This window comes from Meleagris gallopavo, chromosome 8, assembly GCF_905368555.1.
Source record: "Meleagris gallopavo chromosome 8, MGAL_WU_HG_1.1, whole genome shotgun sequence".
In the NCBI taxonomy this organism is placed as follows: Eukaryota; Metazoa; Chordata; class Aves; order Galliformes; family Phasianidae; genus Meleagris; species Meleagris gallopavo.
In genome coordinates, this window is record NC_139411.1 from 20,136,346 (window position 1) to 20,163,973 (window position 27,628).

The 27,628-nt window shown below is 37.2% G+C and overlaps 2 protein-coding genes across 7 annotated transcripts in view; one reads left to right on the plus strand and one right to left on the minus strand.

The window, feature by feature from the left end:
* Positions 1-13,990, plus strand: part of IDE (insulin degrading enzyme) — a 53,922-nt gene extending 39,932 nt beyond the window's left edge. For all 3 annotated transcript variants that reach the window (XM_085229401.1, XM_085229400.1, XM_085229399.1), the window contains exons 18-25: positions 375-466; positions 1,290-1,401; positions 2,133-2,300; positions 4,935-5,207; positions 7,410-7,471; positions 8,218-8,290; positions 10,177-10,244; positions 11,339-13,990. In XM_085229401.1, the coding sequence (XP_085085527.1) occupies positions 375-466; positions 1,290-1,401; positions 2,133-2,300; positions 4,935-5,207; positions 7,410-7,471; positions 8,218-8,290; positions 10,177-10,244; positions 11,339-11,434 (944 nt within the window). In that variant the 3' untranslated portion in view covers positions 11,435-13,990. The remainder of the gene's footprint in view (positions 1-374; positions 467-1,289; positions 1,402-2,132; positions 2,301-4,934; positions 5,208-7,409; positions 7,472-8,217; positions 8,291-10,176; positions 10,245-11,338) is intronic.
* Positions 13,991-14,006: 16 nt separating this feature from the next.
* MARCHF5 (membrane associated ring-CH-type finger 5) overlaps positions 14,007-27,628 on the minus strand; it is a 36,924-nt gene continuing 23,302 nt past the window's right edge. For all 4 annotated transcript variants that reach the window (XM_085229405.1, XM_085229404.1, XM_085229408.1 and 1 more), the window contains one exon: positions 14,007-20,132. In XM_085229405.1, coding sequence (XP_085085531.1) covers positions 19,902-20,132 — 231 coding nt within the window. In that variant the 3' untranslated portion in view covers positions 14,007-19,901. The remainder of the gene's footprint in view (positions 20,133-27,628) is intronic.

Consider the following 27,628-nt stretch of genomic DNA (forward strand, 5'->3'; position numbering starts at 1 on the left):
AAATTACATTTTTCTTGTTTAATTAATAGCTTTATTTTGGAACACCACCTAAATGATTGCTACTATTTTCTCTGGAGAATGAATGTTTGCTTGGAATGACTGGAAAGAAGACTTCAGAAGGCTCTTTTTTTTCTTCTCTTTTTGGAATCTGGGTCAGACGATACGTGAATTCTAAGCAAAGCAAGCTATATGATGAGCACTGCTATTTAGACCTGGAAGCTTTCCAGGGTTGCATTTATAAGGAGAGATTCAGGTTTTTTTATGACAACGTCTTTTTGCTCCTATAAGAAATATACCACATCTAGAAATGAATTAGGTACTTCTTAATGTAAAAATGCGGGTAATTGATTTAACTGTCCTGATATCTATTCTAGATGTCACTCTTCCCCGCCTCAAGGCCTTTATATCTCAACTGTTGTCACGGTTACATATTGAAGCTCTTCTCCATGGCAATATAACTAAACAGGTTGGTGTGATACTTTCTTTAATAACACAATTTTTATTTAAAAGTAGCATTAGAAATGAAAGGCTAGTTTAACCTTCTCAGATCTTAAAGCAGCTTTGTCAGTGTGATTACATAATTTGACTTTGTACTTCTTTTTATCTTTATGGGACTGTCATGGTGTCATTTTTTCCACTTTTGATTTACTAGGCTGAGTGCTGCCCTTGTATTGCTCTTGGAAATTTAATTAAAAAAAAAACAACAGCTTAGATCTAAATATTTTCAAGTCTGTGTTACATGTTATTGCTGTAATGTGATCAAGCTGCATAAAAATGCTGCAGATCCTGCTATTCCATTTGTAAGTAGCAGGCTAACTTACAAAGCTTCAAGAATCCGTGATTCTGCTAAATGAATTGCTTTGTACGAAGCTGTGCAGGAATGTTAGTCCATAAAAAATAGCCCTCTGCTCTCAGTTGTGTCTGTGGGAATAAAAAGCAGAAAATGTTTGTTTTGTCTTCATCGAAAATAGTTAGTTGTAATTATGTAGTAAATTTAACTAAATATTTGAAAGTATGTACAAAACCAACACCCAATATCTTTCTTATATGTAAAACGTATACAATTTTACATTCTATCTTTGGAAGGCTGGCATAACAGAATTTCTCACAAGATGTTGTTACATTAGCTCTGTGATGTTTCACTAGCAGAAGATGTTAGAAAACACTGCTAGTGACTGCTGAATGCATGTAGCGCTTGATTAATAACAGGGAAAAAATAAAGTTGTTTTTTCCTTCCTCATTTTAACACACTTGTATATGGACGTCAGTTCTTGTGTTTTCTCTTCAAGGCTGCACTAGGAATTATGCAAATGGTTGAGGACACTCTTATTGAGCATGCTCATACAAAGCCACTCCTTCCCAGTCAGCTAGTGAGATACAGAGAAGTGCAACTTCCTGACAGTAAGTTAAATTATTACTTCAAATTTTTTTGTTGCACGTTAAATCAAGGTTCTTGGTCTGCTAATGGCATTTTAAGATGAATAATACTCTGTTGCTTGGAGTTTGTTTCAAAATCAGATTTATTTCAAATTATTTTAAACTGTAGATGTAGCAAATTAGGCTGTGGTTTTATGTAAGTAAAATTATACACAAATATATACATATATTTTTTTGTATATTTGATTTCACTTTTAATCCGTGTGCATAAGTTGACCTTCAGTCCTAATTCACTCTGAATGCTCTATGGAAATAAGATCTCTCACATTGTCTTCTACACGTCTTTTACCATATAACTGAAGAAACCGTTGTTATTAAATACGGAATTATTTTTAATGTTCACAAAATGTTTATAATGTTTTTGTTTGTCTTTAGAAACTGCATTCAAGGCAGTGCAGTTTTGGAACTTCGGTTCCAAACTACTTGCTTGAGAAACAGCAAGCTTCTAGCTACTTTCTGATGTGTTCAAGCTATGTCATGATGTATTAAACTAATCTTTTCTTTTCCTGTTACTTGAAAAGTGTGTGTGATCTGTTAGTGGAAATTCTGCTTTAAAAGTCCTGAACCATTTATTTTAATTGGATTCCACAAGTGATAGCCATTTTTAATACTGGACAACAAAAATATATGCTTTTCAAGTAAACAGTGCCTGTTTACTTAAACTGTAATCTAACTGTTTTATGTTTGTCTTTTAGGGGGATGGTTTGTGTATCAACAGAGAAATGAAGTACATAACAATTGTGGCATTGAAATATATTACCAGACAGATATGCAGAGCACTTCTGAGAATATGTTTTTGGAGCTCTTTTGTCAAATTATCTCAGAACCATGCTTCAATACTCTGCGCACTAAGGAACAATTAGGTAAGTATTCCCATAGTGATTATTGTCTGTATAAACCCAGGCATGAATATTCACGCACTTGCATGAGACATGATGAGGCGTTCTTTCCCTGTTCAGTGAATGCCATTTAAAGGACAAATGGCAAATGCAAATCATTTTAACTGCTGATGACTCAAAGGAATGTTACTGTTCACAAATTCTAAACTGAGAATAAGCAAGCTAATTCTTAAGATTAGTCTTAAATATCTGAAATCATCCCTAGTTTAAAAACAACAACAACAGAACAACTGTGCAGAATTTCTTTCTTTTTACCAGAAGGAGATAAGATCAATTCCTAAATTTTAGATCTTCTTAAAGAATCAGCAGCAGTTTAGTCTTTTCTGCTTGTGATCCTACTTCCAAGTGGAAGGATTTACGACCTCTAGCTTAGGTATACAGCTGTGTGGGTAATGGTAAGCTGCAATACTAACGAAGTAGCATTAACATGCACTTCAGGCGTGTTAAGAATACAGCTGTCCACTAGGAAGAACAAAAAATCATTTATCTGAACCGGTAAGACTGAAAACTGGTCAGGCTATTCCATATTGGATAACAGAGAGAGACAAGGACTTGCATAACAGTTTGCAGGATTGACATATTAATAAGTAGTACCATCAGATTTTTAGTTGTTTTTTTTATTTTTTTTATTTTTTTTAGGTGTTTTTTTTTTTTTTTGTTTTTTTTTTTTTTTTTTTTTTTTTTTTTAAGTTTTTTGTTTATTTTTCAAAGGTGAAGGTGAAAGTCAGAGGGATGTTTCGGTATAATGACTGAATGGAAAAAAAACATTGGTACCGTTACAGTGTTATGAATTACCAGGGAGATCAGGCAAAATGAGATTTCTTGTGAGCTGCTAGAAGAATCTCCCAACATCATATCAGTCTAGACATCTCTTGAAAGTAGGGCAGGACCCAGGTGGTTTAGCCAGTTTTTGGAATGTGTTGGTTTCTTACAGAAGTTGGAGATAACTGTTAAAGAGGATGTGGGGAAATCAGTGAGGAAGAACTATGTGCCTATGTCAGTACAGAAACCAGTGTGGTGTGATTGCCAAATGAGGGAGTTCACCAGACTTAGGAGGGAAGACAGCAGAAATACCAGCAAAAATCAGTAAACTCAATGAAATTGTTAATAAGATCTCTGAGAAAGCTAAGGGAGAAAGAATTTCAAGAGTTATCAGTCTATTAAATAGTAGAGAAAGTATATGGGACTCATTCAATAAATACTTCAGCAGTATAAGAAAAACGAAGGGAAAAGTAGTAGTTTTTTGAAGAGTTCAGGTATGATGAATTCTATATTTTAAAAACAAAATACTAGATACCTAGAACTAGAAATCTTGTAACTAAGAATTTTCAGATGGTAAGTGTGGTACTGGAAAAATAAAGATACTAAGTGTTACACATTTCTTTTGGAAATAAAAGAGAAGAGCAAGGAAATTACAGATCTGTCAGTTTCATTCTAATTCTAAATGCTATCATGCCAGTTGTAAACTCATAGGAGACAACTAAGAAACAATTACTAGGCAAAGTGGTGTCAAAGTAACCTTTTTTTTTATTATTTATTTTATTATTATTATTTTTTTAATGCGTTGTCTGCCTGGCTGGGTGGTAATGGTGGTAATGGTATTGTTGTGCATCTCATCTCGATAGTATGAAAGATGTGTAACATTTTCAAACAAGCTAGAGAGAGCACCTGAATTCAGAAAGTTTCACGTTTGGATGGAACGTTGTGATCAGAAAATTAGTAAGAATGGTTCTCTATTGTCATCCAGTGTTACTTAGGATTTAAAATGCACTGGATGATAGAAGAGTTTAGGCTTACTAAATCTTCAGATTACTAAGATGGGAGAAGAGGCAAGTGTGTGGGAAGACAGAATTAGAATTCAAACTTAGTTTGACATTTTGGAAACATGGCTTGAATACAAATAAGATGCAATTTGATGGGAATATTTTGGCAGGAATAATCAACAGCACAGACGCAAGATAGAAGACAACTGGCTACGTAGCAGTTATGTGGAAAACAATCGCTAGGTTACTGTGGATCAGATGTAGAACATATATGAGCAGTGTCAAGCTGTTGTCTAAAAGAAACACTGAGATTAAAAAAAAGAGCTTCCAACATTCACAATATTTCTGAGCTGTTCATATAAGGATTTTGAAATACTATGTCCAGTTTTGACAAAAAATCAAGGGATGATTAGAGAGCTATAAAACAACATCTACAAGACTGAAATGTGACAGATTTGTTACAAAAAGGGGAGTAAGAGTAAAGACTTACCTTCCTTAGGAAAGGATCAGATAAGGTAAAGCTGCAAGTAGAAATGAGAGGAATAGTTTCTTTGTATCGAATTAAGATACAAGAAATAGTGCAAAGTGAATTCAGATCAGACAATAGAAAAATACTAAGTACCTGGTGTTGAGTCCAATTAAGCAGTACAGTACAACTTGATTTCTGATTACCTAATACTGATGACAAAATTTCTTTTGTTTTTTGTTAGTACGCTTCATTTCTTCCACACCCCTATCATTTCTTCCACATCTCTATCAAAATGGCCATGTTTGGCATACTTAATGCTTGAACAAGGGATTTCTTTAAATCTGTTACTGTTCTTGTTTTGCTAAGGTTACATTGTGTTCAGTGGTCCACGTCGGGCAAACGGCATACAGGGTCTGCGATTTATTATCCAATCTGAAAAGCCCCCACATTATTTAGAAAGCAGAGTTGAAGCATTCTTAAAGACTATGGAGAAATGTATAGAAGATATGACAGAAGAGGCCTTCCAAAAACACATCCAAGCTTTAGCAATTCGTCGTCTAGACAAACCAAAGAAGCTGTCTGCAGAATGTGCTAAATACTGGGGAGAAATAATTTCTCAGCAGTATAACTTTGACAGAGGTAAGAAAGATTATAATTCCCTTAAATTTCAGTGCTGTAGTTTAGATACGTTTGTAGTCTGTGCATAATTTCTATGTTTTTTTGTGATTTCAGTCCTCTAGGCTACTTTTCTTCATTTTGACCTGAGAAAAGTTTCTCATTTGTGCAGCCCATGCTCTCACAGCAGTAGAGCCTTTAATAATAGAGGATAATCCTGCTTCCTGGTGTTTACTATATGACAGGGACAAGAAGTATTTCACTGACCTTCAGTTCTTTCCTTTAAGCCTCTGTGAGACAAGGAGTAGGTCAAGGATTGGAAGTGGCTTGGATGCAATTGTTGATGTTGTATAAGCTTAAATTTCTTTCTGTGATGTTCTAACATGTGTATTACATATGTGCCTAACATTTGACTGAGATGCATTCAAATGCACTTTGACATTCCTGACAGTGTAGACATGAATACGAATCCTGCTGACATCATGTAGCTCTGTTGTGAGAATGAGAAGAAATCAACGACAGTGGCAACAGACTTAGCCAACACGTGACCTGTCTCAACTTAGAGTAGGCCTAGTAGGAATATGAATTATTTTTTTTAAGCCACAATGCTTGGATAGTTATAAGCTTGTAGAAGGTTGATTGAAATCCAGCTTCTGCTGTTCTTACTGAAAATGGACAGGCAGTTATTTACAGTGATAGCATAATACTGTGATCCCACATGCTGCTGAAGTTGTATCAAAGTTGGAAAATTTTAAATCCAAAATACCTAGATATATAAGTAATAGTCTGAGCTAGCTTTAATTTTCTATCACTAAACGATATATTTTGAAACAAATCTAATTTGATTTTCTACAATAAATACGTTTGATTTTTTTTTTTTCTAAAAGATAACGGATAGGAGTTTTAAATCTAATTTTATTTAGTTCACTATATGCTTTCTAAAATGTCTGCTATGAAGAAAGAGAAATCAATGCTTAAATGATTTTAGTTTCTTAACTTTAAAAAACACTTACAGATTTAGATGTAGATCAGCCTTTCATCACATTTTCATGTCTCAACTCTTACTTAAAGCTATAATTTTCCATCTCTTGTGCATAATATGCTGCCTACAGAAGACTCACTCTGTATCGTGACTTCTCTTTTGCTTTACATGCAGAGTGTCAGCCTTTCATAGCGAGTAGTCTTTTTTTGTAGACTAACTGAACTCTTGTAATAATGAAAAATTTCAAATTGTTGTCTGGCTTGGTTTCAAGACAATGAGAGATACTGACAAGATTTCATGGCTCAGTTTAAAGATTAGTGTGAAAACTTAAGCCCATCTGAATTCCACTAAACTTACTATTTCCCTTGAGTCTCATATCTTTAATTCCCTTCTGTCCACTGAGAATTCGATTGCATTAAATGATTCTCAAATGACTATATTTGTCAAATCAGAAATGCGTATTCCAGCCTTAAGAAGTGAAAAAGTTTTTTAGGATTTAACATTATTATTACTTCTACTGTTTTACATCAGACTTTACAATATTGTCTGTCATCATCATGTTCTTGAATTTCCTCCCTTTAAAACTTCATATGAACTATTTTCTGTATGCTTCACCAACTTATTAGCTGCATATTCTTTTACACACTTTTCTTTCTTGATCTATCTGCTAATCCTAAGAAATGCAAGCATACCTACAATAAAAACACTAATTCTTGAGTGATATAAAATTACTAGTTTATTACAGTTGAACTTATGTAATCTGATGTAGCTACTGAGGCATACTTGTCATCAAATATCTGAAAGGTGATTGTTCCTTAAGAAATATGATTTAGGCTGTCACTGTTCTTCATGTTTATTTTAAAAAAATTCATGCCATCTTTCCTAACTGTTAATAAAAACTCTGCAATCAGTCTGCATTAGAAATACGTAATGCTGATGTGAAGATGACATAGAAAATAGACACATTATTTTTTAGCTACTGAATAATATACAATGCAATCAGTATTCTTCAAACATGCATTTTTTTTTTTTTAGTAAGTCCCAGTCACAAAGGATGTTAGTTAAAGTATAATTTTCTTCCAAGCTTCCATCGACACTTTTAGTGGTACAAGTGTTAGCTTTTAAGTTAAGAATGAAAAGCATATCACTTGCAGTTAATTTCAGGAAAGAATAAATACTTAGAATTAGTGTGCAAATAACCAGCTATGATTTGCAGACTTGTTCTAATTTTTACTATTGTGCAGATAACATTGAAGTGGCGTATCTCAAGACCCTGACCAAGGATGATATCATACAGTTCTACAAGGTAAGTTAGTCATGTAGTTTAATACTACTTGGAAAGAGATGTCATTCAAAATTGTTTCGCTTTTGTAATCTATCTGTGTTTATCCATTTCACTACCAGGGTCATTCTTGCATTATCTTCTATTTGTATTAGAGATCCAATCTTACTGCTTTGAGCTGGTTACTACTTCAGTGACACAGTGAACCCTAACACATGTTTTTCACAGTATGATGGCATGAGTGAAGACACACAGCAAACATAAACTTAGAAAATGGAATTCCAGTAGCTTGATAACTTCAGCAAGTATGCATGTTCTGTGTTTGTGGGAATTGATACTTTTCTACTTACAGTAATGCTCTATAAATGATTAACCAGTACTCCAGAGTAGAAATAACTCTAGATTGGTGAGCTGGCTCTGCTGAGTTTAATTGCGCTCAGGGCAAAAGTTTGCTAGGGTTTTAAGTGGTAATCCTGATACTTTGATAGTTTATAGCTGAATTTGTTACTTCCAGGATTTTTGTTTGTTGGTTATTCTTTGTTTGAATGGTTTGAGTCCTAAGTAGTACATGAATTTTGTAAACAACTTGATTCTAAAATGATTCAAGGTATGGGTTACCTTTAATAATACTTAAAGGGACGTCTCAAAATTCACCCTCATTTTAAAGCTCAAAATTAAAATGTAAATGCTGTCATTCTTTTAGAGATTATATTTATATATTTGTGATTGATACTTTCCACAACTGAAATAATTGATATTGTTTACTCTAGGTGTTGTTGGCAATTGATGCTCCCAGAAGACACAAGGTTTCAGTACATGTCCTTGCAAGGGAAATGGATTCCTGTAAGTACTGTGTTGAATATAGTATTTAATCAGTTTGTGTTCAAGCATGTCCTAGTTAAAAATACTCTTGTCGTATTATATAAATGTACTTAAAGAAAAATCCAGCTTTGGAGATTGCATATGTTGGAGAGGAAAGAGTATTTTTTCTTAAGATTTTCTTCATATAGGTGCTTCAAATTCTCCAGTTGACACTTGTGGCCAAGTTCTTCAGCCATTCAAAAGTATATTGATATCATTAAATAGAATTTCTTTACAAAATAAAATATTTTGATGTACACCTAAAACCCCAAAGTTAGAAATTGCAGTTATCAATAAAATGATTGCTTTTCTAACAATTAGAAAATGTCCTCGATTCATTATTCAAGCACTCTCAAAGAAAAAGCAAATATAAAGTAACCCTCCAGGAATGCCAGATGTTGCATTTAATATAACTTGAGAAAGTCTGTTTAGGTTTTGTTTTCAAATATTTTAGATTATCTATGCATTGTAGACTCTACTACTCCATTTTAGAATTCCAGGAGGAAAAGGCTAATAGTGTTTCCAGTTAATAAACAATAAATAAGTACATAAAACAATCTTGTAGAGAGGGAAAAACTTACGTTGTTTTGTGCTAATTTTTTATGAGTTCATGCTAGAATTAAATTCTGGCATGCATAGCACTGCTGTTAGAAATTTGTCTGTAGAACGGAAGGAAGCAGATACCTGTGTGCCTCTTATGAAACTCCTTCCAGCATCAGAATGATTTTTATGATACCACGGAAATCATAATTCTTCAGCTGAGTAAGGGAGACTTGCTCCAAAGTATCTTTCCTGGGTAATCATTGCTAGCTAAATAGAATTAGTTCTAGTACTGTGACTAACTTTAGAAAACTTTATAAAAATAAAGTAACTATATTGCCAAGTGGTTTATTATTACTTGGAATGGTATCTTCCTGAGCCAAGAGGAGCATGGGAGGAAGCCTAGCAACTACTTAACTCTTACAGTGATTATAGCAAAGCATAGCCTTCTCTCCATGTATTCCACAACTCCTAAGGCATTTAATTTGACAATTGGCCTCTTTTTCTGCCATGAAAGAGAAGCTGGGACTTTGATTAATTTCCTGTGAGTCCAAGCGAAGAAGAAATGCAACTGCTGAAGAGGGTAACATGAAGGAGGCTGAAAAGACTCCCAGGGAGTTTCCTTCCTCATGGAGGCAGACACATTTCCACGGACAGTAGAAAATAATCAGAAGTAGTAGAGATGTAGGAGATTAGGATGGTGGAACTTTCTGAACTCCCAGTGTAAAAGTTAGAATTGAAACTTGAGTTTGGAAATTGAGGAAGAAAGATTTAAGGAACTGCATAACATACACATGTGAGACAGGTTGATTGGATTTAGTAAGTTTGTGTGGGATTGGAATAAGTAGAGGGTGCATGGGACAGGCAGGAAAGACTTGGGGTTGCTAAAGAGGACTTGGTATATGGAGTAATCCCCATGTCTCCATAAGCATGTCCTACTGAAAGATTCTCTTTGGAGCACAGATGTGCTGTTATTGCATATATCACTGGCATTTAATACTGTTCACATAGTTTTTACTGAAAAACAGTTTTAAGTATTTATTGTCCAGTACGTCAGCTCTTTTTATTGCTACATTCTCCGTACATGTAAGTAAAATGAAAAAAAAACCACACTGCCTCAGCATGTGTTCTCAAATAAAATCAAGGATTAATCTGCTTGTATTTCTAAAGGTAATTATGAGTATAAAAGCAAAAGCTTCAAAAAGCTTATTTAGAGATACCTGAAGATTACTGTTATCCTGTGTTTCATGTCTTGATCTGTCCAATTTGCTATATGAAAGGCACTAATTGAGTTGTGGTTCTAAATTAATTTTGATGATGTTAAATAGGCCCTGTTGTTGGAGAATTTCCATGCCAAAATGACGTGAACTTGGCACCAGCACCATTACTACCACAGGTAAAAAGAAACAACACATAAAATCCCAGGCTTTATTAAAGAAAGTCTAGAACTATTGAGTAAGGTTACAGGGAGAAAGTACAAACCTCTTGACATTTATACTTTTGCAGGTTGGTTTTCTTTTTCTTTTTTCTTTTTTCTTTTTTTTTAGCTTTTTTTACATGCATGGTTGTCTTTAATAACAGATTTTTATCTTTTTTTTTTTTTAAACAATCTGTGCTATTAACTTTGTTCCTTCTGTTCCGTTGAAATGAAACAGAATAGAAGTAGGTAGCTCTTCTGAGTGTCTACACTACAGAATAAAATACAGATTATGATTGTCTGAGCTTGTGTGTTAGGATGTGTGAATTGCCAAGAGAAGGATGGATATGCATCAGTAAACTTATAATCTGTTCAGAAAACAAAACTCCACACTTACTGGTCATGGACTTAAAGGATGAAATATTCCTGTGAATGTGGATTAATATACCCTGTGAATGAAGCAGTTTGGCAAATTCTATTCATACAAGTGTTATAGACTCAGTGTTGCTGTTTCGTGTAAATAGATATGATAGCACTGGAGCCATTCCTGGACCTCAAATGAGGTTGAGGTGAAATTGCTTGAAGAAATGTGTTTGTCCCAATAGGTGATTCTTTTTGCAAAGCAGTTGTAGATCTGTATTCTTCTTATTCAGTGCTTATAGGTGAGGTAATCACCATGGTAGAAATTTCTGTGTGAATTGAATATAGATATATTTGTTTTGACTTAAGTGCTAAAAAGTGACTTTATAGCAGCAGCTACAAATAATAGCTCATTGAATTGCTGTTATTTTTACAAACTTAACTCTGCATTTTCTAAATTACCTGATGTAATTAATAATGCAACCGCCGCATTACAGTTATTGTTTTAAATTATTTGGAGTAGATATTAAACCATTCATTTCAGAAGTAATACCATTTTATTTGGGAAAATTCTGTAATAATGAAATGTTGAATCATTGAAAGAAAAAAAGACATGTATATATTTACGTAGGTGTAGAATAACTTGTGGGGAATTTCTCGCTCTTCTCATTAAAGATAATTGAACAGATTTTCTTGCATACACTTCTTTACAGCCAAGTGTGATTGAAAATATGACAGAGTTCAAGCGCAGTCTGCCACTCTTTCCACTGGTGAAACCACATATCAATTTCATGGCTGCAAAACTGTGAAGAACCTCAATGGATGAAGAAATGCAAATGATCAGCACTGATGTGGTTTCAGGGGACTTCATGATGAACAAAATTATTAAAGACTGCTAGGATAAATGGTTCTGTCCATTATGAACGTCCCAAATTCTTTCGTGGTTCATTTGACATTAGATGTGTGTTAGGCATAGAGAGTATAGAAAAATCAGTTGTGGTCATGTGTCATTTATATTACAGACAACCTGTTGAAAACCAAAATCAACTGAAAACAATAGTAATAATAATAATAACAACTTGTAGATGCAGTATATTTTTGAAATAGTGTACCCCTTCAAACTTTAATTTTGATAAAATAAGCTTCTGGAGCAAACAATTGCTTGAAATATCCTCATTATTCCTGAAAAACAATCAACAACATTTAGTAGCCCAAAAACAATCTTCCTGGGATCTGGAGGAGGGTGAGAAAAGAATGGGATGGGTTCAATAATTCTTCTTAAAATAGAGTTTCACATTTTTTGAAGTGTTGTGTTGAATGTGACTTTTAAAATTGATCCTTAATGCAATCAACATAACACGTTTTTTATTTAAGTTTGGTGAAAACCAGTGGAGGGGGAAAAAAAGATAAATTGATAACATAGTAATAAGTGAAAGAATTGTCTTAATGAAAATAACTGAAGATATGGACATGATTTTAATCTTTATATATAAATTTGGGGACATTTTATATTAAAACTCGTGAAATGCTGGAAACACTTCAACAGTCCAACATACTTTTGTTGTCAAAAGTGTTGTCCTAGTATTGTCTTGATAATATCCTCTTCAGTTTTTCAGTATTATTCTGAATTGTTTCCATATGATGTATGAGATACTTTATTTGGTGTCATTTTTATTTTCAGTTGCGCATAGACTACATGAGTTCTCCACCAGTACAATTTGCCTTTCTTGTTATTGGGTCTCAGTCAAGTACTTACTAGTGCAAATAACTTTAAGCATGAATTAGTTCTTGACTGCAGAACAGATGAATGTCAAATACAGGCCCTGTAAGGAATCAGATTTATTTTTACATCTCTTTGGGTCCTTTTGTCCTTCAAGAGGGCACTTGAGATGGAGCAGTGCTGGTATAGCAGTACTGGGTTAGCAGAAGTTATGGCAATGATGTGCAGTTCAGGTTACATCACAAAATGTTCCTTTCTACTCCTTTTAAGAGGATTGTATGAAACCCAAGGATCAAGAATTATGCTGAAATATTGTATAGATATATCATAACTTGGTGAAGACTGGAGATTGTATTAACATTTTACTAAGTCTACTGCCTTCTGCAGTAGTCTTCCACTTGAGACAGCAAATCAGGGTAAACACCTCAAATAGAAAAAGATAAAGGAACATCTTACTAACTTCTCTTACAAGTTTAATGCATAAAATTGATTGTAATTGTTCAGACAGGATAGAGGATGCAAAGCACTCAAGACGTAAAATCTGTTCGTAATGAGCCCTTGCTATATCAGAGGTGTTAGTGAGAGTTTGCTTCCTACTATAACCTAAAACTGAGGCCCTGACATTAAATGTGTCATGTATGTGTACATCAGAGTCCTGGAATATTCAACGGGGGTGTTCTTGTCGTTGAGTCAATGTTGTAGTAATGCTGGCTTTGAAAGCAGTTAAATGAATGCTTTAAGGGCTTTAAGTTTTGTTTATTTGAGTCTGTACTAGCTGATTTTAAGGCTAACAGGACATGTTTGAACATCTCTTTAATAAATTTGATGGTAGTCTGTGATGTAACCTGTTGCCAGGAAAGTCTGCTAGCACTTTTTGTAGCCTGAGGTGAAAAAAAAATCGGCCATGGTATAAGCAAAAACAGTACAGGTGTCTTTGTTCACCATGTTTTTCGTGGATCCTCCATGTAAAATGGACTTTTTACTCTTTTGCTTTTGTTTATAGTTTTCTTCTAGTAAAAATATTTGTATTATATATATATATTAAAACTTTTGACAGCATATTATAAAAATATATATTTTGGGAATTAGTGGTATTTAAACATACCACTCTTATGGTGAATAAAATCAAATTGCTTCTATTAAAAATGAATAAATAAATATTAGTGGAAGTACTATGAACTCTAACAAATGATATATATGAATTGGAATGGCAGTGTACTTAGCACAAGCTCACAAATAACATTTTCCCCAGGAAAAATGTGGAATTGTAAAGTTCTGTGACTGAATGTGGAAATACATGGTTTTTCAACACCTCTTAATTGCTTTTAAGTGTTCTCCAGCATTTTAGAGTTTCTGAGTTTGATATAGCAGTAAATTTTGATAAACTCAGGCATACTAATGGGTTCATCATAATGGACCCAAAGCTGCAGTGTCTACAAGCAATAAAAAACTACCTAGGATACACTGTAATTCAATTTTAGTGCTTGTTAATTAGTTTATGTAAGAAACCATAAATTATTATTACATAACTGTAATTTTTGCAAGTGCTATTTTAAGCAGTTGATGTGGAATTGGGTGCATGTGACACAGCCAGTATGACAGAGTGCTAGAGTTATTCTGTTTACAATAAACAATCTGAATTTAACATTTGGAGTTCTTAATTTCTTTTCTTTTTTTTCTTTTTTCTTTCTTTTTTTTTTTTTTTTTTTGCATGCTGGTGATGTTGCATCTCTCATACTTGAATTTTTTTTTTTACTATACATTATGATGTTAGTTTTAGTTAGTTTTGCAGTTTCTTGGACTGGTTAGGCTGAATAGAATTGTTGGAGAACTGTTCTCGTTCACTTCTATGGTGTTTCAAAGGACTTCCCCATGTGTCTTCCCACACCTTAAGGCAGATCACCTGTGTTGCTCCCTGAGTATGAAAGCTTTATAATATGAAGGTAGAAATATTTCCATAAGACCAGATTTTAATAATCAAATCTGAAATTGTAAATACAGAGCATCACTGCAGCCACATTTAATCTTGGCTGGTGCAGATTTACTTCAGTGTTGCTTTTGAGAAACTACATTCTTAGGTCATCTTGTTTTATGCACACCACAGGATTGCTTGCAGAAAGTTACAGAATATGTGTGACTGTTAGGAAAAATAAGAATTGTGAATTCTGAAGGCAAAGAAAGACAGGATTTTTTTTATCCTTGGCTTTGGCAAGAAGTGGCTGGTAATTTCATCACTGGAATAAAATGCTTGCAAACCACCTGGAAAATTATTAGTACTTAAAATTAAGGCTCTTGAACTACACTGTTACTGTTAGAGTACAAATTGGTACAAATCTTAAAACATTGGCTTTCTTATCTTTTCTGAAAAAAACAAAACTCAAGCCACCCAAATATAGTTAGACTGTCATGTTTAGCAAAAAAAAAAAAAAAAAAAAGAAAGAAAAAAAAAAGAAAAAGAAAAAAGAAAAAAAAACACAAAAAACAACAAATAAACCAAAAACTTGAGCTTTTTCAGGCCAGTTGTTGAAGTGAGTTGACGTGTATTCATTTTATTGCACTCAAGAGTAATCATAATGTGTGGAGATATCATTATGTAGCTTTTGATCTTCATTTATTTCCAGCTTTTGTTTTAATACAAGACCAGCAGCAGGATTCCAGTCTTATCTTCTCTCTACCATTTGGCTGGTTAGTGTGCTTTCCCTGTAGAAAGTGAAAAATCCTTATATTTTGTCTTTATTCATACTCTTTTCCATGCTTTTTTAATAACTGACCATTGAACTTGTATAGTCAAGTACAATTACATCTGGATCCTTTCCTTGAGCTGATAACTAATTTGATATTCAAATCCAATTCTGAAATATTTTGTCTTTTTTTAATATTATAGCTGCATGCTACACAGTACAGGACGCATCTTTACTATCTAAAGGGAAGAATTGCTCAGGCACTTTTCTGTCCTGGTTGCCAAGAGAGGTTGTGGATGCCCCATTCCTGGAAGTATTCAAGGCCAGGCTGGATGTGGCTCTGGGCAGCTTGGTCTAGTGGTTGGTGACCCTGCACACAGCAGGGAGGTTGAAACTAGATGATCATTGTGGTTCTTTTCAACCTAGGCCATTCCATGATTCTGTGACCTTTCATGTAGTTTAAAAAGAAGCCTAGCCTATGTAGATTCTGCTGAAGCATTTCACAGTCTACTTACTATTCAAAAATGCAAGTTGTAGCATATATTCTTGGTAGAATTTAATTTCAACATGTGAAACCTGAATTTCAAATGGAAAGAAGCAAGTGTGGTTAAAGCCAAAGACACAGTAACATGGGAAATGTCACAATTAAACCCAGGTAGTTGAGCTCAAGCATATAAACAGAGTTTTAAGATTTAAAATACTTATGACTGCTTAAATTAATATTTTTAAGGCACCCCAGCAATGTGAACTATCACTAAAAGTGAAATGTTAAAGGATGTAGACACCGCTGTGCTGAGCATTTGCTGCTACTAACTTTTAGGATCCCCTCTTTTACCATGCAATTCAAAATTCAGAATTAGATTTCTTTACTATTTATGCAAGGTATGGGGAGAAGCACAAACCTCTGTGTAGCCTTCAGGTTACTGTTATGTTGGGTGAGGATCTAACCGGGATAGACAGTAGGAAACTCCTGCAGGATGGATCCAAGTTCAAATCTGCATCTTTCTGAGGGTTTACCACCATTCTGTGTGTGAGATGCTTCATTCTGCTTCAGGTTTACATTACAGCTTTTCACTGCCTGCCCAGCTTCTCTCTCAGCTCAGCTTCTCTTTCAAGAAGGGAGCAAGGAATTGTGATGCTTCTCTACTGACAGACACTGTGTCACGTAGGATGTTACAGACAGGTAAACAGTGGAGCAGCAACTGAAGCTCAGGGCCCCTTCCCCTCCACCTGCGCATCAAAGTGGGCGTCCCATGGTAGGTGTGGACTGTGTGTGTGTGTGTTCTTACTCTGCAAAATTAGAACAGTTGCAACAGAGGAATTGGGGAGTCCACAGACTGCCCGGCTAGTCTTCTGCAAGGTGAGAATGACAACCTAGAGAAAATGGATGTTGTTAAGGCTGAGTCATCTCAGGGCATGCACAAAAAGGGCATCTTGGGAAATCTGATAGAGAAAAACTGTGTGTACAAATGTTAACGACACCTGAGTGTTGGCATTAAAGATATATATTTTTGATATGTGCCTTTTAGTGGGCACAGCTTTTAAAAATATCCCATCTAGCTATTGAAGTGATGCACTTTACAAGGCAGTATTGGAGTTGGTTAAAACACCAAAAACATGTAAACGTTCTCAGAAGTAGTGCTCAAAAATATCTTATTTTTTATTCAAACTTGATTGGGAATGAAGTAACCTTAGCAGGGCAAGTTTCAATCCAAAGGTTCAGCCTCAAGTTTCAATGTGTTTTTTCATTTGTGTATGTGTGTAAAGCAAGGGAGGATGATAGTGGATTAGTGCCTGCCAGTGCATCAGAGTCAATAAGCTGTCAGAGGGTTCAGTCCTTCCCAGCTTTATCTATTTGTCATTTTAGTAACTTTTAGCTTCTGATACTTGTACTCTAAGCCAGCTGCAATACTGAAAACAAAGTATTTCTTAAGAACACTTACTGCAAATGACATTCTGTTTTTCAACTGTGAGGTACTGGTACCATTCACTCATGTATATCTGTTAAGGGTGAAGCTTCAGGAATCTGAAAAAATCTGTATAGTTAATTCCCCAGTTCACAGATTTGATTGATATTTCCAAATGAAATTGTCTGTGGGATTAGAAGTATTTTAGGAACACAGGAATCTGTACTTATAACTGGATCTGGCATCTCCACAAACTGATTTAGTTCCAGTGATCCTTGTGTCATCTTCTAAGGCAGATGCCTGCAGTTCATCGTGCATTGACAGGTCTGACCCAAGTGAGAGGACCAGGGTACTCCCATTGTCATACCAGCTACAAGTGTCATCAGTATCCCTTTAGCACTGCCAAGCACTAAGTGCGGGCTGCATACGTGTTCTGGGATGTTTTTTCATTATTCAAATTCATCTTCTAATCGTGGCAAGCTTTATTTGTAACATGATGCAAAGGCAGCATCTACAGGATGTCTTGGCCTGGAAAGCCACATGACTGCTATTGAAGCTCAGCACAGTGGGACACTTAACCAAGTATTTCAGAAATAAACTGAAAACAGGTGCTACTCAACCATAACAGGAGACTGATCTGCTGTTGTATGCACAATATGGTTTAATTGCTGTAAGTTATCTAATAAAAATGTACCTTATATGCAGCCTTTTCTTGGAAGGCATATTTGAGTGGAATAGCATGTAGACTTTGTGTAACTTGAAGAATATATATACAAAGAATGCTTGTACTTCTGATTTTCCACTTGAATTTAAATGTCAAACATCATTAGTTTTAAGATGTTATGAATGTTAAAAATCAAAAGATTGTAGTAAGCTCAGTGTATACAAAATGTAAGAGTGATCTTGGGTGCTTTCTCACAGTGAGCTACTCAATAAAAATAATATTGAAATGGAAGATAATGCATATAAGTTGAAAGCAGCTAGTTGCATGCCATTTTACTCTTGTCTAATGATCATGTCTGTCATATCATTGTGTGTAGGTTATGAATTCCCTGTGAAAGGGGTTTGTGTGTCTGTAAACTACCAATGCAGAAGTGTATAGTTGATCATTTTTATTAGGCCTTTTAAATGTTGAGTAATTAAGAGTTAATGCAATAACTTTTTTCAGGACAACTTGCAGTGTCTGAACAGTATTTGAGCTTTGAAAGCAACAGAATAATAGGTAGCAGAATCTCTCATGAATTTTACTAACTCCGTTTTCTACTAAAAAGACAGAAAAAGCAGTTTAGATAATTTGGAGATTAAACCCTCAATGAATAGCTCAAAGTAACCAGACAACTGGAATAAGTGTGATGCCCTGTAGCATTTTGATAGTTAGTCCTAGGTTAAAAAATAAGTATATTTTACAGTGATTCTGGCATAAACCCTGACAAGTCATTTCAAATAATTGTAAATATTTTTGAAAAGCTTAATAGGTCTGGAATTCTTTAAAAATTCATTCTTTTCTTTAACCTGAGATCCAGATTTAGGGTCTCAGCCTTGTATTGAAAAGGGATTAAATAAAGACCTATTGTTTCATACTTTGTTGGACCAGGCTTTAATTTAGCCGTGGTCCTATAAAGCTCTTTTGTGATAGATAATTAAAAGATGCTAAAGCTCCCTGCTGTTCTCTAGGAGCCACCACACATAATCCATGAAGATAAACTTAAAACCCAAGATAATGTTTATCTAAATTTGTAAAAATCTGTATTAGTTACATCTGTAATGTTATGAATCCATCACTTTTTCTAAAGTTAAAGAAAATATGTTTGTGGAAAGATTTATGTATATGATTGTTCAGTAGCTCAGAAGGAAGTAATTGTTTAAAAAAAAAAAAAGTAACTGGAATGTAGAATCCAAACTGGGTATAGGTTTATGTACATAATTAAGTAGGAATATAAGGGAAAGCACAGTTAGGGTTGGGAAGCTTAACTATTTTTACATGTTCTGTTGGTGATTCTGATCTCAGTGAACATACTGAGGTGCCCTCAATTGATACCAGAGATGTACTGGCACCAGTGTGCACAGTCCTGACAGATTGGTACTGCAGCAGAGAGGTTTGCACAGTGGGGAGGCACGTAATGAAGATGGATAGCACTGCAGAATCCACAGGCCAAGAGCAGCTCTTTGCTATTAAAAACAAACAAAACAGCCCCACATTTGTAATGTTGTTTTCTGGTTCTTAAAGTCAGTAAATTGTAGAAGGCATCAGGAGAGCAATCCCATCTTTGTTGCCCTGTTGCAATCCTTGAGCACTATCCTTGAGCAGCAACTACATGGAACTGTCTCCTTACTCAACAGATGCTTTCACTTACTTTAACACTAAATGTTGCAACCACTTTCTTGTTCAGATAAATGGAACTTCATTTCTAACTTTTCAGTACTTACAGTGTGCTACTTAGTGCCACTTCCAACCATTTTTCTGTACCCCAGGTAGGGGATAGGCCTATTTATTTGAAAATTATATGTCGCATCTAGCCCCTAATCTTTGTATTGAGCAAACAAGCAGTACTGGGTGTGTTATTTATGGTGATGCAAGAGAGTAAAAGACCATAAATCTAAGTTTTTGGTCCCTTGCTAGGTCTGTGGAGCTGGCACTTAATATTTTTTAACCTAGAAAGGCAAGCAGAAGCAATGTAAGTGACAGTAGATGTTAACTCTGTAGTGTTATCTTTACAATATTAAGAGAGGGATTACATGGTTTAACTTGTAGAGGAATGTTCAGATTCATGCTTTATCTCAAGTAATTACTTCCTGTTGTTTGGCCAGCTTTGGATAGAGGGAGACCAGGCAAGGAAGAATTAAGTTTTACCTCTTTCAAAGTGTAAAGAAAATTTGCTATGCAAGAAAACAAATCAAATGTCATAGTTCGATTCTTAGAAAGCATCAACTTTTTTTAGGTAGTTATGTTTTATTTGTAATGCAAAGTTTAATTTTCATTGTTTAGAAAAGTGTGCTTTAGAATCCAAATGTCACCATAAAGGATTTGCCACGAGGAGACTTTATGGTGTCTTTCCTTCACACTGTAACGGAAATTCTTGGTGCTACGATACAACATTTGCTGTTGTTCCCTATAATAATGTGAAGAGTTGTGCATCTCATCTTTGTGCATGGAAATTATTTTCTCCTTTCTGATGAGGAAAATCGTATTTGTTTGACTCTACGGGGGAAAAAAAAAAAATAATGAAAACTTCAAGTGCTTAACCTGGAAAAAAATAAATTACTTTTAAAACACAGAAAATGTTTCACCATTATTATTATTTACATGCAGCAAGGCTGCCTATGAGTTTCTCCACACATTCAGCATCTTGCTTGGAGAAGTCTCGATGCACCGCGGAACCGCCCTCCTTCCTCCTCGCAGCTGCCCGGCGCGAGCCGCCCCGCTTCCCGCCTCGCCGCCTCCCTCACGCGGTACCTCAGAGCGCGGAGCGCGAGGCCGCGGCCGCCGGGAGCCGCTGTCGAGCCGGACCGCCGGCGGGGAGCTCTGCGAGGCGGTGAGAGGGGCTGGGTCGGGGTGGAGAACGGCTCGGGGAGGGGAGGGCGAGCGACGAAGGGCGGCGTCCGTCGTTCCGGTGTCGCGGTGTGGCGCGGAGCCGCTCTCCTCGAACGGCCGCAGGGCTCGGCGCGCGGCTGCCCGGCCGTTGGCGGCACGGTAACGACGGGCGCGAGAGCAGCAGTAGCTGCACGTGGCGGTACGGGACTTTCAAGCCCGAGAGCGGTAAACTGAAAGGGTGGCGGTGGCAGCTTGCTTTCTGCGCTCCTTTACTGATAGGAAGGCGGTTATCTCGGCCAGAAGCACGAGGCGCACCACACGTGCCAGCAGTGGGCCGTTGCGATAAGCCCGTAGTAGCGGGACCCGCCCTGCTCCGGCGGCCGTCCTCCATCTCCTCGTCCTGACCACCGCCGGGCTGAAGTACCCCTGCCTCCTGATCTCCGATTCCCTGTTCCGAAGTTTGAGACTATGGGAGACCTGCCACAACACCTCACCAAACACAGAGGAAATCTTCCATGGTTATTCCCTGCGGGCCGCGTGCTCAGCATGCCAGCACGGGGCTTAAAGGATTTTAGCAATCAGAAACGTGGTCTTACTAAAAGAAATGTCAGGCAACCTGGTGGTGGTAGCAGCCTTTCTGTCAGGTGGAGGAGGGAACCTTTCCTTGCAAGGCTCTGTAACTTAGGGCTGCCTTACGCCTAACCCTTAATACCTGCCCTTTTCTGGTTCTTCAATATGCAGGGAAGCTTCCGTTTTCTCTGAATCATGCTCACTGCTGGCTGTGTCCATGGGCTGCACTTAGCTCCCGCGGCTGTCATACATCCGCTTGGAAGAGCAGCCTGGCTCGCAGCATGAGAGGATAAATTGCTTTTTCTGCTTTCTATAAGTCTGTCACAGAGAGCAAAAGCTCATTAGACAGGTTTAACTTCAAGGCAAATATGAAACAACGTGGTTGAAGGAGATAGAAAATGGAGAATGGACTATCAGCTGATTTGTATTTAAGGGCTTGCTCTGTCTTTCTAAAAATACAGGGTTTTTTTTGTTTTTGTTTTTCTGGTTTGGAGAAAAAAGATATGAGTGATACACTGGCAAGAAGTACATACACTGACAGATGAATAAACCATACTCTTCAGAGCTGTAAGGTTGAAAAGAACATTGCAGAGGTAATGCATGCTTTTGGCTTGGGAGAAGTCCCGTGCATCAGAAACACACCCCTCTGAAGATGGTTCTGAACTTTAGAGCTTTCACAGAATTGCAGAATCACAGAATCGTAGGGGTTGGAAGGGACCTCCAGAGATCATCGAGTCCAACCCCCCTGCAAAAGCAGGTTCCCTACCCCAGGTCACACAGGTAGGCATCCAGGTGGGTCTTGAATATCTCCAGAGAAGGAGACTCCACAACCTCCCTGGGCAGCCAGTTCCAGTGCTCCGTCACCCTCACCGTAAAGAAGTTCTTGCGCACATTTGTGCGGAACTTCCTATGCTCCAGTTTCTTGCTGTTTCCCCTTGTCCTGTCTCTACACACTGCTGAAACACTGTTGAAACAGTGCAGTTGAATAATTGCTGAGATTTGATATATTTTGAATTATTTAAATTTCCATTCAGTGCAATTGAATAATATTGCAGTTAGTGATTTTAAATGTAGTTGAATTGTCACATTTTGTTAAGTTCCTTTTAGTCTTCCCTTTGTCCTTTTTTTAATTGCAAAGGCCTCAGCTAATGCAAAAGGCCCACTGCCCAAGCACAGAGGAGAGATGAGTCAGAGCTTGAATGGCCTTAGACCTACTTCTGCCTATTTACCACCATGATGCAAGTTTGAAGCGATGTTACTTGCATATCAAAGAGCAAGCCTAGGAAAGCTACAGCTTCCTTTTTAAGCTCTTCTTCTGACCCTCTTGGTTGCAGCCTTTCATGGAGAACTAGTCAGATTCACATATACACAGTTCTAATAAATTAACTAAATCTAACAACAAAGAGAAGAGTGAATTCATGTAAGCAAGGGGGCCAATCTGAAAGTGAGCTTTATGAGATGGCTGTGGCCACATATCCTTATATATTAGTGATAGCAGTTTGAATAATGGCATTAGCCTTGAATTTATATCCCAACATATGACTTAAAAATACCCAAGTGAAAGCTGTCCCCAGACTGCTGCATGCGTCAGGGCTGCCATGGACTCATTTTCCTCTGCCCAGTTCCAGCACTGTGAGCAGGACTGGTGCCACTAGCCTCTGTCCCTGCCAGCTGGACACACCCCGAGCTCAGGCACTGCACTTTTTGTCAGAGCTGGTTCCAATGTTGATGCCTCATGCCATGGGCAGTAGTAAAGCCTCTGATCTCCAAAAAGCAAACCAAACATGCTACCCACATTAACAGAAGAAAGGCCTGCAGCTATGACTTTGAGAATGTATGATGGGAAAAGAAATTACACTCTTTCTGATAATAACCCTGTCAAAGCTTTTTAGGATGCTGCGTGTTGGTCTGTAAGTTTTCAAATTTCAGCTGAAGGCAAATTCCTCCCTTGCCTGAATCCAATAGCTTATTTTTGTGTCATCCCTCCAGCTCTAGTTTTCTCTGTCATGCTCAATTGCAAGCTATAAATAGGAACAGAGCAACTGTCAGCTTGGAAAAGTACATGGCTTCTTATGTACACAGCGTGGGTTAGAAGGCTGTTAGAAGGTTGCTGTCCCAAAATGGGTAACAGTATACCTATACATGAAAGGAGAAATGATGTGCATCTTCCAGTTTCTTTCCATCCTTTATTCTAGTAATGAAAGTCTAATTTCAGGATTTTGTATTCACTTTCTGGTTTAGGCATGCCATGTTATGTACTAACACCATCAATACACTAAACAAATGCTTTTTTACTCAGATTTCCAGTGCCTAATGTTATAGTTGATGATTAATTTTACATTATAAGAGAATTATTCTTGCAGTATAAATCCTCCTGAGACGGTGGTTTTCATTTAAAAGGGCAAATGTGTTTGTTTTATTTCTGCATTCTTGTCTGCTATTTACTGCATTGGAACAAAATTTATTTCTTAATGGATCAGACAAATGTTTCTTGCATATTTTCATGTACCCTTTTATACGCTTTTCATTAACTTGAAACATCTTTTAATAAGAAAGCAAATCATAGGCTAGACAGTAATCATCTTCTACAAATCACGTGTCCTTGACAGAATAAGGCATGCTTACAATCTACTCACCAGTGTGTGGTGGCAACCACTTCACGGTAAGACAGAATGCCAGTTTTATGAGTAATGTCCAAAGATAAGCAGTTCTTTAGGCAGGACTCCCAAGAGCACAATATGAAAGTTTTAAACAAAAAGTGAATTTATATTTTGGGCTTAGAAAAAATGGCTGAGGCTGGAACTGAGAGCAGTAGCAAACATCTCCTGAGGAAATCAGTGCATGTTCATCACCTTGATGCTTGCAGGTGGCAGAAAGTCTCAGCTCAACAGCAGGTGCCCACATGAAGGAAAAACCAATCTTCCCCCACGATTCAGTCCCCAGACTAACCACCACCTGCTGGCTTTTGAGAGGAGTTATCCTTGGAACATTGCATTTGCATTGTGTTTGCCAACCTCAAGGCTTAGCACAGGACAAAAACATGAATTTAGCAGAAGTACCAATTCAGATAAGTACAGGCTCAGCTGTTGCTAAATTGGCAATTACGAGATTGTCTCTGCTCCTCGTCATCATTGGCACTGGAAGTTTTGTCTCAGTTCAGCGAGAATTCTGTTTTGTAAGCTCTCATTTGTCTTCTGCTTGACAGCTTAGAGTGCTTTTTTTTCAGCTGTACTGATGAACTGCTGTCAATGGAAAGACCTCCAATCACCAGAGGCACATCAAAGGATTAACCAAAATTTACAATTCCTACATAGCTGGAAAAAGCAGAGATTAATAATAAAAGGACTGGACCAGAATATGAGATCATTTTCTCAAATACTACATGTGTTCAGGATTACAAATCCACATCTATCTATCTTTATCTCTGACCTTTAAATTTTCAGCACAACTACTGGCAGGAGCAGTAGAAGCAGGAGTGCTGGACGGCACTGACTTTTTACCTGCTGCAGGGCTGAGCGAGTTCTGCTTTCAGATAATATAGAATTTTACAATTCCAGCATCTGCTCTAGGCTTGTATTGCAACCACAGCTGTGAGGAGGAATGACCTTCTAGACGTGATATAAAATCGGTGCTTTCTGCCAAGCAGTTGGTATGCTTTCAGAATCTGCCACGATTCTCTCATCTTTGTGTTTTGTTATTTAGGAGGCTGAGGCTAACGTGACCTCTGTGAAATTGTTGCGCTGTGGTGTGGCTGCATTTTGGTGTCAGAGCATTGTAATGTACCACTAGAGCAACAGCATGATTTAATAATATCGTACCTGCTGGGAAGGAGTGAGTGTGAAGCTCATTCAGTAGCTCAGACTAGACTCAACCCCATCCTCATTGTGGCAAGTAACAGCTAACTAGGTCAGCAATCTGCATTTAGGCTCCACTTTCACTGTACATGACTGCAGGGGGCACCTCATGCCCTCTTTGTCTTTGACTCTACAGATGACTTAGGCCTTTCATATGCCCGAGGAGAACTGACTTGGCTCCAATCCCAGAGGAAGTGAGAAGCACTGTTCTGCCAGGCTGGCTGCAGTACAGCCTCATTACTTTCAGGTCAGCCCAGAGCTCTGTAGTTCCCTGCTGTCCCAAGAACGGACTCAATGCAGGAATGCACAACAAGACATCATCTCAAATCCCTTTTTGTATATATCATTAAATAACAGTTCTGTTCCAGCAGTCGTTATCCTGTTGTGCCACTGGAGCTGGGAGCCTGGCTGAGCTGTGAGCAACAGAGGTGGCCAGCCAAAAGGATGGGGGCATCGCTATACAACCCAAGGGCAAGAGCCTCAGTGCCTCACCAGAATCAGCAGTCATGTGGAAGGCAGGAAGGGGCTAAGTCCAGTACAACTTGGAAATGTCAGGTGGTACTGTCCATGGCTCGTGCTGGCACAAAGTTGTGGTACATGTATCCTCTCATCCAGCAAAGACAAGGTGAGCCAGCTGTGTAACCACGCCTTCAGTCATCTTACATTTCATCTGCAAGAACACCGAGCTGTGAGAAACTTGTCGAGCATGTTCAAGAAACTCCATTCCTGGGTTGGGATTGACAGTGTATGGTGTCACGTGATTGCTGGAAAAGGGAATTTGTAGGACTTCAGAGACTTAAAAATCAGACTGTGCAGATGGAAATGAGCCTGCAGCCCTTGCCTGTTCTATTCCTCACACTTCAGTCACCACATGAGTTTGTTTCAGTATTATCACTTATTTATGTAATAGGTATTTCTGCACATCCTCTCGCTTTCAGTGTTCACTGCTATATATCCCCAGGCAGGTGAGACCCCTGCACATGAAGAGAACGCTATTCAAAGGGCCAGACGGCTTACACAAGTAGGCTGCCACTCCAGTATCTGTTTGGTTTGGAATCAGGATGATTTTTGTGTGCCTGTGTGATGGGAGCAGTGGTTACAAACTGATTAGATGTTTTCATTTTTAATGCCAATAATAATTTTTAAAAAACCAGATGCTCTTACCAAGGCATAGCACCCAGTTCAGCTGTTAAAGAGTACAAGAATTTAATCACTGAACACTCTTCCCAGCTTTCTGCTTCCTATCAAGTCGTGTTACTGTATTTTGATGGTGATACTGTTCCTTTAATCAATTAGTAGAGACTTGACTTTCAGAAAAAAAAGGTTGTTACAGAGAAGAGATATTTTGAGGCCATCTAATTACATCTCAAAAGTGCAATAATAAGGAAAGAAGCTGCTCTGGGAATACAGGAAATGTTAGGATGCAAAAATACACCACTCAGTTTTACAGTCTGCTTACCATGTGCTACGTAATTGCAGTGCATATTTGATTTATACTAATTACATTTCAGTGGGCTGATTTGCTTTCTGACTGGAACAGAAGTGCCACATTGTGAATTCAGATTGCTTATGCCTTTTGTGCACAGTATCACAAGCCTTGTTCTTTTAAAAACAGAGTATAACCAAAACAAAACTATAAAAGCCAGCATCCAAGCTGCACATCACAGCTGATGAATATACTCAGTTTCTCTTTGTCATGTTCACTTGTATGCAAACAGATTTTAAATTTGGCTCACTGGCTGCCATTCATAAGAATATATTTTAGGTGCAAGAAAAGAATTATACGGCTTCTCAGCTGATGATTATGCAGCTGCCAAAAGGGATGAATTCAAATCTCATGCTCTGCTTTTTATAACATTTTGATAATTTGGTCCTGAGGAATATTCCAGATGCAACTAATTATCCTGTAATGAGGCTCCTAAAGCTGACAGACAAACTGTTGAAGGTGTCCAACTTGTTAAAAATAATGATTTTATTTTCTCTTAACTCTTATGTGGATGCTACCAATGGTCCTATCAGTGAACAGAGAGGAAGGAAAACACTGTAAGGTTTATGCAATTTAATTGTTGTGGCTACAAGGACAAATAGGATAACCAGGGCAAAAGCATTCTGCTAGTCAGTTTTCAGTCTGCAAATAACTACTTCCTTCTGTAACACTTAACTGTCAGCTACAACAAATTAAGTAAAGTTGATTAATACCCATACAGCCCTTTTTCTGCTCTTCTTATTCCTTAGTTGTAGATAAAGACAATATAACGTCTCTGGGCTGCTAAGTATTATGTAAAGGGATTCCAACATACAGCAGATATGATTTAGCTAAGCTAGAACTGAAGTGCTTTGACCAGGAACTGGAGAAGAAAATTAGATTGTCTGTAATCACCTACTCTGACTCTGTCCAAAATAGCAGAAGACCTGAAGGCATAAGAAAAGCTTAAAAACAAAAACAAAAAACAAAAAACAAAAACCAGCAAAAGCAAAACTATGGATGCTTCTTGGTGTTTGAAATTGCTTGTGAATTATTAGTGTTTATTTGCATTCTCATTTATCTTGGAAATGAGATGGGCAAATAAGCCCTGATAATAAGTAAGGAGGGTATGTGACTTAAAACACAGCACAGTATTACACCTGCTGGGAAAGGCTGTACTTGGCAGTGGGGGAAGGCTAGTTACAGCCTTTAATTTACGTTAAGTAGAAAACATTTTCATTTTTACAGTACCTTGAAATTTAACATCACCTGGT